Raw genomic sequence first — 15,478 nt, 5'->3', positions numbered from 1 at the left:
GGACAACACTGATTTAGGGTGACACTATCATCCACGCAGTTGAGGCTAGTGTATATGCAGTTGCAGTTTTAGATGCTAATCATGTATGTGCAAAATGGAGGAAAGGAAGGTTCCATTCGAGGAAAGCTCAAAAAGGAAGAGGCTCATTTTGAAAAACTACAGCAGAATATAGGAGATAGCGGGTACGCTTTAGATATGGGTTTATCCTCTTTTATTGTTATACAGTATTTCATTAATACGCATATAAACATTTATGTTTAAAATTTTAATTGTCTATTTCCATCGAGCTGGAACCAATTACCCCACTTTCCGTAGAAATATCACTTTGATTAGTGAGAATTTGAATAAGGTGACCATTTTGTGGGACTTATTAACCACACAAATTGAGACTTACCTGTACAAACATATGTAGAGCACTGAGTTGGTAAAATAAAGAATCCCATCTACCGCCATCACTTGATGCTTACTCTATCTTCTACTCTGCCAGTTTGTCTCCAAGAGTTTATTTATTCCTTAAACTTGTAAACTAATTTAAGATGTAGTTTATTATCTTTAGTGTCTTAAATGGTGTGGGATTGGGATACTTGAAGAATCATCTTTTTTCATGATTCCATCCTTCACGACCAGTTTTTCTTTTCTCTTACAAATGCTATTCCTACAACCCCTACATTCCTATAACGTACCCTTCTTTTTTGTTCTGAAAGCTAGTGTTTTAATTAAAGGATACTAAAAAAAAAGAGGAGTGAAACATTTTAATCTTCTGGAGTTTTTAATAGATTCTGGACTTGGAATTTATTATCTCAACACACTCAAAACTTATTCAGGCCTTATAAAATATTTGGTGGGTGTACCACGTGATCACTCTGGATAAGCTTCTTCCCCTGTTGATATGTAGACATCTGCATGTTCAGCATGAATATCTGCAGAACAGAAGCCTTATTGTTGGCATCCACATGACAAAAGATGCTCTTATTGAAGGATACTGGATTGCATGGAAGTGAATGTGCATCCAGTAATATACAGAAGGCTTCTCTCCTGCAGACGTTACACTGAACTCACAAAAGTCTGCAGAAGGCCATCATTTGAGTGACATCAGTGGGGAGTGGTAAGTGTTTCTGATTGTATACTGCCTGAACAGAGCTATTAGGTGAGAAAATTTCAAGGAATAGCGAACCCTGGGAAAGAAGGTTTTGCAGATATAGATATAATCCTGTCATGTTATCTTTTAAACAGTATAGAAGACTAGGGACTTGTGTGTGTTCTGCTAAGTTGGGAAAGCAATAGATTTCTTTTTATGCTGGTTAAGTACTAATGGCTGTAATGTGCTTTATAGTTTAAAAAAATCTTTCATGGTCTTTTTCCCATCACCCATGTAAACTATATTAGAAATATTATCAATATCATGTTTTCCTTATAAAATAAACCAACTCAGTGCATAGGATGTCTGATGATGGACTATTAGAATATAAGGCACCTCCTCCAAGTTTCATATCTGGAGGGAGTAGGGACTGAAGATCCGGGAGGTGTGAGTAGAAGGATAGGTCTGAGAGAGGTTCAGAGTCCAAGCTGAAAGGACTCTTCCAACTGTCAGAGTTAGAGATCTTAGGATAGATATTTATTCCCAGGAAATGTAAAGATTAGCAGCCTTTTGACAATATAAGGTACTAACTAAGGGTAATCTTGGTATAAGAATATTCTAAATATTCATCTCTCTAGGAGAATATACTAAAGGAGTTAACCTAAGTTGTAATTTTCAGGGAGCTGGTTAACAATAATTTTAAATTATGTCATAAGTGTTAATTTGATTTTTTTTCAAACTCTAAAAAATAGTGACTGTTTTGCTTTTTATTTTCCCCACATTCCACCAAGTCAGTTAACATGCCCACACACACACACAGACTCCCTTTCTCCCTCCTGAATTTCCAAATCAGAAAAAGGTGGTAGCAAATCAACAGCTCCTTTAAGGATCCCCCTTGATTATTGTGATTATGTGTATATCCCTTCTTTTTGAAGAGAAAAAGAAAGGATATACACAGCAATTAGAGGGTACAACAGGATAATGCATGGATTAATATGATGTTGATAAGGACTCCTCTGAAAATAGTAAAGTAGGCACCACTTTGTCAGCAGAGAGGAGACAATTTTATATGTTTATTCAAAGCAAAAATGAAATTTAGTTGATTCATACTATCAACATCATACATTACAACTATGGAGTTTTATTCATGGGAAGAATGTAAGCTGCATTTTTTCCTTGGATTATGGGAATTGTTTATTTATTATTTTATTAATCTTTAGAAGAATACAAAATATAAACAAAACACCAAGATACACTAAAATAGCAACATTAAAATAAGAAATCCTTAAATTTAAAAAAAAATGATATAAATCAGAAGAAGAATAGAGAAGGAAAAAAAAAACAGACAAGCTAAAAATATTCCTTATATATTAAATTTATAGATAATCCCTGGTTTATCTTTGCCAAAGAAGAACATATTGCTTTATTCTTTGGTTCGTGAAAAATATTGCCTTACCAATAGAAGAGAATATGTGTAGCTCAGGGTTAAACACCAACCCAATACAGAAACTAGACAACCTAATCAAGAGGAACCCTTAACGACCTAACCAAGAAAGGCCAAATCACAAAAGAAGAACAGTGGCAGATGAAAAGCAGTGAACCCATCCTCTCATGTTTCTATGGACAGCCAAAAATACACAAGCCTGACATACCTCTTTGACCAATTGTATCTTTACCAGGGACTTCGACCAATTGTGTCTTTACCAGGGACTCCAACATACAACATAGAGAAAGAAGCTTGGACAAAAAAGCTTGGACATCTCTCAGAGAAGAGCAAATATTCTATCAACTCCTCACTACAGTGCCTCCAGAAAATCAAAGATGTACACATAGATGAAGATGAAATTATGGTCTCATTTAATGTCACAGCACTCTTTACATCCATAAACCCAGAACTAGCAAAAGAATCCATATCAGCAGTACTACACAACACACCCAACCTAACCAAATACACCCAGATCGAAATACCCAGAATCATGGACCTCATCAGCCTCTGCCTCACTACCTATTTTTGGTCTGATGGACAAATATACCAACAAATCAGAGGCACACCCATGGGATCACCACTGTCAGGTCTCATAGTAGAGATTGTAATGCAATGCCTAGAAACTATAGCACTTCCACACATACAACCTAAAGTATGGATCCAGTATGTAGATGACACCTTTGTTATAATAAAAAAGGGAAAACTAGAGAGGACACATGAAACTTCTTCAAAGGAATAAAATTCACCAGAGAGGAAGAAAACAACAACACGCTACCCTTCCTGGATATCCTCATCAGGAGAGGAAAGAACAGCAAATTAGAAACCCAAGTCTATCACAAGACAACCCACACTAATCAAGTACTCCATTACCAAACTAACAACCCAACCTCCCACAAGAGGAGCTGTGTAAGAACATCATTCAAATGAGCACAAATGCACTGCAGCAACCCAGAACAGCAGAAAAAGAAACAGATCACCTATACAACATCTTCCAACAAAATGGATATCCATGCAACTTTATCAGAAAGTGCCTGACCACTCAACCTACTACAACACAACCAACACAAGCTATGAAAAGGATAACACTGCCATACATCATTACACCACATGGCATCTCCGTAGCACACTAACCAACTAAAGCCCTCCAAAACATCTTAAGCAAACCAAAAGACCCAGTAGCCCAAGAAGAAAAAACAGGAGTCATCTACAACATACAGTGTAAGGACTGTAACAACCACTGTGTAGGACAGACAGGCAGAAGGCTAGCAGAGCATATCCATGAACACCAACTAGCAGTTAGGAGACATGATGAAAACTCCTTAATCTCACAACACGTGGACAGATTTAACCATAGTTTCAATTGGGAAACTGTCAGCATCTTAGACCAAGCTAAATCCAAAAATGCGAAGGAATTCCTGGAAGCTTGGTATTCAGACAAGGCAGCCATCAACAGGCACATAGAGATAAACAACATCTACACACTATTCAAAAGAGACAATAAAAGGAAAACAAAAGACCAGAACATCTCCTCACCGGCAGTCATCACCCAGATAAGCAGAGATTAACACCAAGATTATCACCAGACATACAATCAGCAGTAAACAATACCCTAATCAAGCAACTATCAGAGGGAAAAAATAAAACAAAACAAAACCCCCACCCCCACCAACACTGGCAGGGCAGGCCACTGTATGTCAACAGAGAGCAAACCCCATTCCATTTTAGCACTGAAGGTGTTACCTAGCCGGGTAACGAAACATTTGCACGAAAACAACCAAGCTCAGAGAACCCCAAAGACTCCACAAATATTGCCTTTTCCAGGACAGATTAGTTACACATTTCCAAAAGCCATGCTTTAACATCTGGAATACTATAATTTTTCTAATTTCTTACTCTTCCTATTTCTAGGAATGTGCAGCTTTTTAGGAATGTATCCTTTGGAATAACATGGTGAGCCACATACTATGTTTGCCATGCAAAGACACTGTGCAGGATGGAATGTTGATCGCACAAACTATTCTTCTCATCACATAAAATCTTTGAAATCCCATAGTGGCCTGCAGTCTCCACGGTATCTGTGCTACGATGGTAGTAGATTAACTTTCATGTAGTGGAGAGACAGGTCTTAATAAATGTTGACTCTGATTCAAAGGGTAATGTGGTGATGATTTTGACAGAATAAACTGCCCCAAAATAACAAAAGAATGTACAACTTGATATCATATTTCAATTGGCATTGCGAACCCCCATTATTCAACCACACTGAGAATCCAAGGAGTTAACATAATGGGCATCAGAATGATTAAGGGAAAAAAAACCTGATTGAGTTGTTGATCACATCAGGGTCCTTGGCATATATCATTTGTATGGTGGTCCCAATGTCCACATCTTCAGGTACCTCCACAAAATAAAAGCTAGGCTCAAAGACTGGAGGTTCATCCACATCTTCCACACTGATGTGCACAGTCGTAGTGTCACGAAACGGACCTAGATTCAAGAAACGCATTTCTAGGTGTGGATTGGCACCTTCCACTTTTAAAGTGTAACTTTTCTTGGTCTCAAAGCTCAGTGGCTGAAAGGCGAGAGGAAGAAATAGAAGACACAGTTATAAAGCAATCTCAGCAACTGAAACGAACTTATCAATACTTATCAATACTCTTAAAAGAAAGCATTCCACTTCCATTTTCATTTCAATTTGTACTGTTGAAATGTCTAAGCTTATCCACGCATGTTGTTGGGGAGACCTGTGTGACTCTGTTATTTAAATGTTTGAAGTCTCAAGTTCTTTCCATTCTATTTCTGAAGAAAATGCACAGTTTTTGGTAAACTGAAGGAAGCCAGGGACAGTTCGGATTCATCACACTGGTTAAATACAATAAAATAACTATTCTATCAGGACCAGCATTTAGAGAATAATGTTCAGGATTAGTAGAAGCGATCACACTAAGACTATACTAGAAGTATTACATAGACTGCACATTTTTATATTTTAATGGCTACAGTCATCTGTGCTGATACACTATTAATTCCTCTGATGTTAATGGAGTTATGCACATGCTTTAGCATTTCACTGAAACTAATGAGTTTCAAATATGTTATATTTGGATAGTTTATAAGCCTTCTATTATTATTGCTGAAATTCTTAAGGAGAGGTCTTTATTACAGAGCAAATGAAATAAAATGAAAAGTATCATGCTAGGTGCTCCCTTTTGCAGATCAAATTCTGTTCCATGCTGAGCTTTCATGCCTTTTTGCTGGGTACATTCTACCGCAGAAGAAAATGACACCGATAATTGTATTGCACTGATACGTAATGTGTGCTTTTTATGTGTAACAGTAAAAGGATAATTGAAAAGAATCCTCATGACAACAGCAAAGCAAGCTCTAGGAATGACCAAAGAATCTTCATAAAAGTGGATGTGGAAATGGGGGTTGCAAAGATCTTAAACACAAGGCCTCCAGCTGGTAACTTAATTTCCAAGAATGCAGTGGTTATATGCTCTTTACTTTTACATACAGTAATGGATACTTTGCTGAATATTAGCAAAGTGGAATCCTTTTAATTGGCACAGACCTTGACCAAAATAAAAGGTCTGCTAGTTTCAGAAGTTATTGGTTTTAGAAACAATCTCTAATTGGGAAGAAGTTCATTTTTGTTCCCTATCCATATTTTCACAATCATACACTGAGCAATGTCAAATCCAAGTTTATAGGAAACTATAGGCATGCATTCACATCTCTGTGACAGCTACTGTATGTACATTGTATACATATATATGCAAATTGCTCAGTACGCTGGATGTAACCAAGAATCTGGGAAGTTAAGAGAGTAGTAATTCTTCTCCAATCTGCATAATTTCTTTCTCAAATGTCCCTCTGCCAGCTACTGTTAACCCTTCTGAAGTTTTGCAAACCCTGGTGATGTTTGCAAACCAAATTCAGAACACAAAGCAAGATTATCAGCTTGGAGAGTGATATGGAAAGGGAAGACCTGTTTTTCCACTCCTTCTGATACAAGTCATGTCCTTTCAAGACAAGAACTAGCAAAGTTTGCAATCTCTGTTTGGCCTTGAATGCTTACTAGGTGACCATGGTTAGGTCACTATCTTTCAAACTAACCCATCACCTAGGACTGTTGAGAGAATAAAATGGGAATGGACAAGTCCTTCCTTAAGCTTACTGCAAGAATGCAATTTGTTTGCCCCTTGGCAAAGTAAAAGCACGCATGCAGAATGCCTCACTTTATCAGCACTTAATCTGAAAGATGGAGAAAGAGTTACTTCTTGCAATGGTGTGTTATGTTTGAAGAGGCTTCAGTAAATCAACTTACGGGCCAGAAGAGACTTGCCGCATATATACCGATAGTTTTGTGTCCAAAAGTGGTTGGACATTTTTGAGAAACATAACTGTTTACCTTTCTCACAGTGATGATGCCAACTTGGTAATTAGGATCAGTGGTAATATCAAAGACATCCAATCCATCTCCATCCACAAAGCTGTATTTCATCTCAGCATTAATGCCTTCGTCCAAGTCTTTAGCAAGAACACGACCCACAGTAGAACTGACTGGAGCAGATTCCAGTACGCTCAACTGATAATGCTCTGGAGAAAATAAATTAAATGAGAAAAGGAAGGAAAAAAAAAAAAGCAATGTCAACAACAAATAAATTTGGAAACAATCCAAGCAAAGATAAACACCTAAAGATTTCCGTGGGAGAATTTAAACAAATGACTTATTTGCCAAGATTTATATCCTACCTTTCATTCATGAGATTGAATTAATAGATAATGCTCACTTCTCTCATTTTTCCCCATAACAACCATCCTGTGAAGAAGGTTGGACTGAGAGCAAGGCATTAGCCCCAGATCACCCACTGAATTTACGTGGCTGAGGGTGGACTTGGACTGAGGGTCTCCTTGGTGCTAGTCCAAAATGTTAACTTCTATATCACACTGACTGTTTAATTTGGATGAAACTGTACCCTAATGATATAAATGAACGAAAGATTTACAGACGTGGAATGCACCAGTCAGTGTCAAGAAGGCTGTAGAGAATCAGGTCTGAATGTTCTTTCTGCTGGGTAAGAATTTACAAAGCCAGTTTCCCTGGACAAAGACCAAACACAAATAACTCCAATTTGCTGAGTTTCAGCCAGCTTCCCAGCACATTGGAAACATATTATGTCGTTCTTGTCAAAATATTCTTGTTTCTTGTGGCAGCTGTTGCATACCATTAAAGCCTAATGGGAACTGAGAAATCTGCAGTGCTAAAAATCCTCCTCCAGCCCTTTGATCTTCATGAAACTTGAATTGATTTCTTTTGCTACCAACTCATGCTGTATTATTTTTTAGCTCTGCTATTTATCGTCTTTAGATATTGGGGATGATACAATTTATTATCATAAGCTTTCGGGCTAGAATAGCAGAGAGGAATGGTGGTGTATTATTATCATGTGGAGTCACAAATTAAATTTGATCTGAGAAGCACTGAGTCGATTGCCAGTAGAAGTGACAGAACTTCTTATGAGAAGAAAAAGTGTTCCTTCCCTCACCACAAACACCATTACATTTATAAAAAGTATCATCAGCATTCACAAAGTGCAGAGTATTGGCCTCTAGTCCTCAAAAGCCCCTGTTACCTGACCGTAGATTATTGTGGAGGAGATTCTATGATGGTTCAACCATCATATCCTGCTTATTGCAGTAAGGGCTGAAGATGATTTCTTCTATATTTTCTCAAACTGATCTCTCCCATCATGTTGCTCCCTAAATGTGTTAGCTTGTTAAATGTTCCCAGACTCTTGGATGTTTGGGCTGCAACAGATTACCATCAGGAAATAACAGGCCCTACAGATGCATTTGGGAGGACAACAAGTGAGTCTCTTCTGGCAATTTCTGGAGGCTTAAAAATGTAAATAAATGAGAATTTTTTTGGAGCTATATATCCATATCCATACACATTCACACACACAGATCAGTCTCCTGCAGATTGAGCTGGACTGCTGATTATAACAGGGAAACATCTGGAAAGCTTTTTTGGCAAGAACATGGAAGCAGTTGGTTGCTGCTTTCTTCCAGAGATTTTTTTCAAAGTCCTACCTAGCCTACAGCCCTGTCATTTGTAGTGGTCTCCTGTCCAAGGACTAGTGGCATCTATCTGCTTAGCTTTTTCGAGATCAGCTACAACAATATATATGTTTCCCGCCTTCCCCACATCCCCCTCTATATCAGTAATTGCTGAATATTTCTTAAATGGCCTGTTTTTTAGAACTGAAAATAAGCTTTACAGCAACTGTGATCTAAGACCAACCTATACTTACACAAGGCAGAAGCCTTATAAAAAAGGATTTCTTCTTGTCCAGCTCTTCAGTTCTGGCCTTTAACTAAAACAGGGCTTCTCACATTGTAAGTCATGAGCAAAATACGCTCCTGGATAGGTTGGCTGTTGGCTTGTCTAAGGAGAGTGGAAGTGCAGTCTGGCAATGATCCGGCTGTGCATGTCCAAGTTAAGCTGAGGCACCCAAAGCTGAATTGTTGTCAGTATTCATGCTGCCAAGGGTGATGGTGTGATTTACTGCTCCTTGAACTCCTCTTGCTTCTTATTCATTCGCCAGCCACACTTGCCACCATTCCTGTTTTGTATACTTCAGCCTATGTTGCTCTGCCTGCTGCCTTTATATCCACTCCCAGGGGCTTCCCTCTGACTGCCCTACCCAGAGGGGTCAACAGCAGAGAAGACTGCAAGAGAATGGCTGCTTCAGCAAGGGAGGAGGCGAGGTGGGAAGTAGCAGCGGTGGCTGCTGAGGTGTCTCAGCAAACCTTGGTGAGCTTGGATGAAAGGGGAATATGCATTCCAGTGAGGAGGGGGAATTCCATTCCTCTCCAGTTGGCAGAAACAAGGATGTGCTCATGGTGTGGTTCTTATCAGCTATGCTCCACTGCAGGACCAAACTAAGAAGCTGTTCTCTGTAGAGCTCCAAGGCTTTTCCTTACCCATTGCCCAAACTGCACCTAGATGGGGACTGCAACGGCACTGACCCCTCTAACTGGCACATCCCCCCACAACACATATTCCAAAGGAGCTGGTCCCAGTTTCTGCTCCAGGCTGGCCACTCCAGTCCCCTGTCCCCTTATGACAACCCTGAATATTGGATGAGACTAGGCCCTGGGGACCCTGTTGCTGAGCTGGGATTAGATGCTGTTACCCCCTTCTTGCCACAATGACAGGCTTAGCCTGGGCTGGTGGAAAACATTGAGGAATGCTTGCAGCAGCACCCAGCATGCCTGCTACATTTACTGCCCAGGCCCAAAGACACAAGTGCCTGAGCAGAATTACTTTCATTGGCTGCCTACAGATGCACCTGGGCAAGATTCACTAGGCCCAGCATTAGGCACTTGGCATAGCTCTGAGGCTGCCTTGGGACTGCCTGGGCAGGCTTGCCTGCATGAGGGTGATGACTATGCTGGTGGAGTTGGTTCTTCTTCTGGCCCCCATTCCCCAAGGGGTCTTCTGGGCATACCTGGTACCAAAAGAAGAGGATCTGACCTATCCTAGCTGATCCAGATCAAATAGTAAATAGATACCAAAGAAGTAATAAAGAAGCTTAAGAACAACAATACAAAGAAGCTTAAGAACAGCAACAATCATATGAACAATTTCTTTAGGATGTTTTCAGTGCCTTTGTTTGCTTTTCAAGCGTTGCTGCCTCTATTCTCAACTCTTCTTAAAACTTTGATCTTTTCTTCAATAACACAATTAAAGTTACACTATGGAGTTTTTTGTTCCTATTTTCTCAATTTTCCAGGTCACAATCTTCCCACAGTTCCTTCAGCCCCCAGTTTCACATAAGAAGCTGATGTCATGTTACTCTCCTCCAAATCTAACTTCCTTCATCATCTTCCTTTTCTTCTCTCCCCAGTTCCTTGTTGCTACATCTATTATCATTTTTCTCATCACCCAGGGTACATACAATTCCCTCTATTTTTTCCCTCATTTCTTTTTCTGTTTCATGCCACCTCCCCTTCCTTGAAAAGTACGCACCATTTCACATAATGCTGGATCGAGAGATTTTGCCTAGACATTTGGGGAGTGGCATTTCTGGGCTCCAAAACCCTTAGAAGATTGCAATAATATTTGAGGGAGGGATAGCATCCCGGAATGTTAAAATAGGGTTGGGTGAGTAATTGTTAATGATAAAGGACCAAAGGAAATACCATTTTTAAGGGAAAGAGGCTTCCTTGCTCTCTCAAGCTGTGGCTAAACTCTTTTCAGCACCTGGCAGTGGCTCAGATTGTCTTACAAGAATAAACATGTTTCATGACATACTTTCATTTTCAGGGTCATTATCTTTGCCTCTCTTTCCCACCTTTTGCTTCTTTGTCTTATACTTTACATTGTAAGCTTTTGGTGCAGGGATTTATCTTGCTGTTACTTTTGATGTGCCTCACATACTAATAAATACAAAAGGTGAACAAACCAGATTTTATTATCCAAAATAAATAAATAAAATAAAAGAACGACTTCTTCTTGGAATAACTTCCCAGAGATTTTCAGATTATAGCCAATACTCCCTGGGTAGCAAGTAGATAACAAATCGTAATGTATCATCTGAAGCATACCTTCAGATTGAGACATCTGTTGAGAAGCTGAGGGACACCAAAATACAAAAAATGGATGGTACTTACTCTGTGGAAATCTGGGTGGATTATCATTAACATCAGAGAGAGAAATATTGACTGTGGTTGTTCCGGCTAATCCTCCCAGCTGTCCACCCATGTCTTTGGCTTGGATAATAACTTCGTAGTATTCCTTTGCTTCTCTGTCCATGTTCATTAGTGCTGTCCTAATTAAGCCTATGGAAACCACAGAGAATAACACAGAAAAAGACAATTTACTAAATAATAATATCTCTGAAATTAACTGGAGTTAGCCTTGATTTGAAAATATTGCCTTTCCAAAATAATTATTTAAAAGATTTCCCAGAAAGAATGATCTTTTATCAACAGAGGACTGACTTTGTTGATATCGTTTTTGATTCCCTAAAGCAATTGCTGTGAAGGGTTATCAAGGAAGATAGTGAATCTCTCTTCTTATTGAGATTCTAGTAGGAAACCCTATTTATTTTTGAAGAAGAATTTAGTTTTTTACTAGGAAATGTAAAAGAAACATTAAAAACAAGCTTTCCAGTTACCATTAAATGGTAATTACTATTTGAAATATCTCATACTTTTTTCTTATCTACTCAGAGATCCAATATGCATATGCATTTAATTCATAATGATTTGAATAAAATACTTGTTATTTAATTAGTTATAATGCAATTTCTTTTTAAATAAACATTACCTTTCTGATCTTAACAGCATGCATATTTGATGCTGTAAGGAAGTCAATATGTCATTGTCGGATCCATTTAAGACATTTTGACTGGGTGTTCAGGCTGTTACACAAACAATGCTTCAGAACTTTATTATGATGCTCCCACACTGCTTAAAGATATGCCAACACTTCCCCCCTGGAACCTGATGAGCAATTAGGCCAATTGCAATTAATAAGTATCTCATGTGCAACGGAACTTGGATCTGCACAATAGAACAGCATCTCTACTCTTGAGAATACAAGAAGACGGTAATATTCATAGAAATAAAGACAAGATTTTCCCATCTCTAATTAGCATCTGGGGTTATGGAAATCAATTTACTGAAAGAGAACATGAGGGGGCAGCATGGTTTTTCTGATAAATCCTGCCAAAGATCAACTGCTACCTTTACTGAATAATGTTGCCCTTGTGTATAGAACAGCAGTCAGAAATCCATAAGATCTCCTGGCTGTTTCATGGCTGAACAGGATTTAAATATAGGTTTTCAAATTCACCACTATTTTTATTTTATTTTATTTAACAATTTAGGTAGCTGCCCATTTTACACCAGTGAGTCTGGGTGGCACACAGGATTAAATAAAGAAAAAATAGAAACCTATAACAACAACAGTAATAACATAACAACAGACAGTAACATAACATAAAACATAAGATATGTCTGGGCCTAAAAATCCAATATTAATCCATACAAGTCAAACAACAAATCTACCAAAAGGACTGGTTTAATTGCTCAGCCCCAGTGCCTGAGGAAACATTCAGGTCTTTAATGCCCTACAAAAGACCAGAAGGATCAAGGACAGACTGATCTCTTAGGGGTGGGGGGAAAGTGCTGTTCCATAAGGCAGCTGCTGTAGGAGAGAAGACACAACACCTAGGTCCCACAAGCTGACATTTCTTGATGGAAGGGGCCTGGACCATTACAATCCTGCCGGTTTTGGTGGGGTGAGGAGAAATGAATGAGACTGTCCCACAAGTATCCTGGCCCAATGCCATGTAGGGCTTTATAGGTGACAACTAGTGCCCTGAATAACATCTGGAAGCCAATACAGCTTGCGGAGCAGAGGCATCATGTGGACATAACATGAAATGCCCCAAACCACCCACACTACTGCATTTTGGACCAGCTGCAGCTTCTGAAGGCTCTTGAAGGGCAGCCCCATGTACAGTGCATTACAATCATCCAGCCCAGAGGTGACTAAGGTATGAGTTCTTTAATGTTTTATTCTTTTAGATATTAGTAGTGTAGTAGTAGCATTAATACTCAGCAGTATTATACTGCTGTTCATCTGTATAATCAGATCTTTGCCTGCCACCTGCCTCTCTCCACTGACCTTGAAAGACATAATAAGCCACTGCTTCTAGTGGGAAAATTGTATTTTTATACCAATCACATGTTTTGTATGTGCTTCGTTTAACCTTGATTTCCTTGCATACTTTGCAGGAGTTCTATTAGAGTTTGATACAGCATTTACTCAAATTAATAGTGCTGTATTCATCTGCCCTTTTCGCCAAACCAGTCCTGTTATTTCTCACTGGTGTGTTCAATGCTTTAGTGCTTGGTGCTTTAGTAAAAAACGATGGGGCACATGGTTACTGACCATTTGGTTTTTGCTGATGAAGCCCAGGCTGAATACGCCATGACAGCTAAGGGGAAATGTCACATTTGGGGATGATTTTGGATGAAATTACCTGTTCTGGAGTCCACAGAGAAATATGGCTGTCCTTGGAGAACACTGTAGACTACTCTGGCACTGTTCCCATAGGTAGGATCATCAGCATCTGTTGCTGTCACTTGGATAACAGAGGTGCCTGACAAAAACAGTGCAGAGCCTTATTAGATTTGTAGTGGGGAGAGAGGACACAGATCTAACAAGGATCAGTGAATTGTAACCTTTGCTCATGAGAAGATTCTCTTTTTGATTCTTAAGAAAATTGCACTCAAGAGTCATTAGCACTAATGAGAATGATGGTATAAATTCATTACACATCAGAAAGCAATCTGCAGTGAAACGACACCTTGTTGGTGCTCTGTTAAGAGTTATGTGGGTCTTTACTTGGTATTCTTTTGCCTCCTCCTTTCTATCTTGTATGTTTTATTGCTTTAAAATGCATATTTAAAATACTGCATACTCATTATTTTATAAGAAAAAGAAAAAGTGGAGTGAATCTTCAGAAATCTTTTTACAACTATGTGTATATCTGCACGATTTCTAATCCTAGAAGCAAAACAGTGTACTATCACTAACACCATCACTCATGGCTCCATTAGGGTTTCTGTTTTGTCAGCTGATGAAAAGTGTACCCTAATTGATGCAAAGTGTAATGAAAATGAAGAGGCCACTGACTATATTCATATAGCAGGATGACTTTCCTAAAGATAATACAGAATTCTTATTTCTGGAGATGATCTGAACTTAATGCTACACAGTATGATCTTTCTCCCCCAATCATCCTGGCAGGAGAATTTCAGCAGATCTTGAGGATCATTCACAAAAACTAGACTTGCTCCACAAGAACCAGTCTTTATAACTACCATTCTTCTTCCCTGCTTGTGCTCTGACTTCCCTGAAATTACACTCTAAATTGTACATCTAATTTTTATTCTTCTTTCTGCATGGTTGTGTTGTGTCTAAGGTGTTGGACTAGATGTGGGGAGATCCAGGATCTAGTCCACCCTCAGCTGCAACAGCTCACTGGGTGACTTTGGGTCAGTCGCTCTCAGTTCAACCTACCTCAAAGAGTTGTTATTTTTGGGAAAAATAAGAGGAGGAAACATTATGTATGATGTCTCAAGCCCTTAAATGAAAGCTGAGATATAAGACAAACAAACAAACCCAATTGTTTCTGTCAAAGAGACGGAATAAAGAGCAAATATTTATCAAGTGTATTTACTGCATGGTTTCACACACACCAAAAATAAGTTCTTTAAGTTCTCCTTACCCACTGGTGACATTTCTGGAACTGAAGCAACATATGGTCCATCTAGGAATTTGGGTTCATTATCATTGATATCTTGGATTTTGATGATAAATTCAGATTCTGGTTCCATTGGTCTGCCTGTTCGTCTGTCCAAGGCTTGGGCCCTTAAGGTATACTGAGACCTTTCTTCTCGATCTAGTCTCTGAATGGCATGGATATCTCCAGTAGTGTCATCAATAGTAAAAACAATTCCTGCTCCTTCTCCTGAGAGAATATATTTGATCGATCCATCTCCTCTGTCCATATCAGAATGGAGCTGCAAAAAGAAATGAAATATAATTGGTGCATAGTAGTCATGAGGAGTTATTTAATGAATTTACTTTAGGATGTTTGTGATCATGTGGTACAAAAGGACCAGCAAGTTTAAATATTGTAATTTTGGCTGTTGTTGTTGTTATTGTTATCAGCAGCAACAGCAGCTTTATGGCATTTCCTTTAGTTGACAAACTGTTTCCTGTTCCACATTCCACAGATTCTTATGACACAACCTGACATATGGTAAGTAATATTATTTATTTATTTACTAAATTTCTCCCCGCTCATCTCCCCCCAGTGGGG

General features: G+C 38.8%; 1 protein-coding gene across 1 annotated transcript in view; it reads right to left on the bottom strand.

The window, feature by feature from the left end:
* The window catches only part of CDH20 (cadherin 20), a 56,172-nt gene that overhangs the window by 20,320 nt on the left and 20,374 nt on the right, over positions 1–15,478 (bottom strand). Inside the window, exons 2-6 of the mRNA XM_007430841.3 lie at positions 14,882–15,176; positions 13,631–13,750; positions 11,250–11,417; positions 6,979–7,166; positions 4,883–5,136 (exon numbers count right to left, since the gene is read on the bottom strand). Coding sequence (XP_007430903.3) covers positions 4,883–5,136; positions 6,979–7,166; positions 11,250–11,417; positions 13,631–13,750; positions 14,882–15,176 — 1,025 coding nt within the window. The remainder of the gene's footprint in view (positions 1–4,882; positions 5,137–6,978; positions 7,167–11,249; positions 11,418–13,630; positions 13,751–14,881; positions 15,177–15,478) is intronic.

This window comes from Python bivittatus, unplaced genomic scaffold (genome assembly GCF_059951505.1).
Source record: "Python bivittatus isolate LINGU-HERP-01145 unplaced genomic scaffold, Pbiv_v1 ctg000840_np1212, whole genome shotgun sequence".
NCBI lineage: Eukaryota > Metazoa > Chordata > Lepidosauria > Squamata > Pythonidae > Python > Python bivittatus.
The sequence above is the reverse complement of the archived record's forward strand: the minus strand, read 5'-3'. Positions and strand labels throughout refer to the sequence as shown.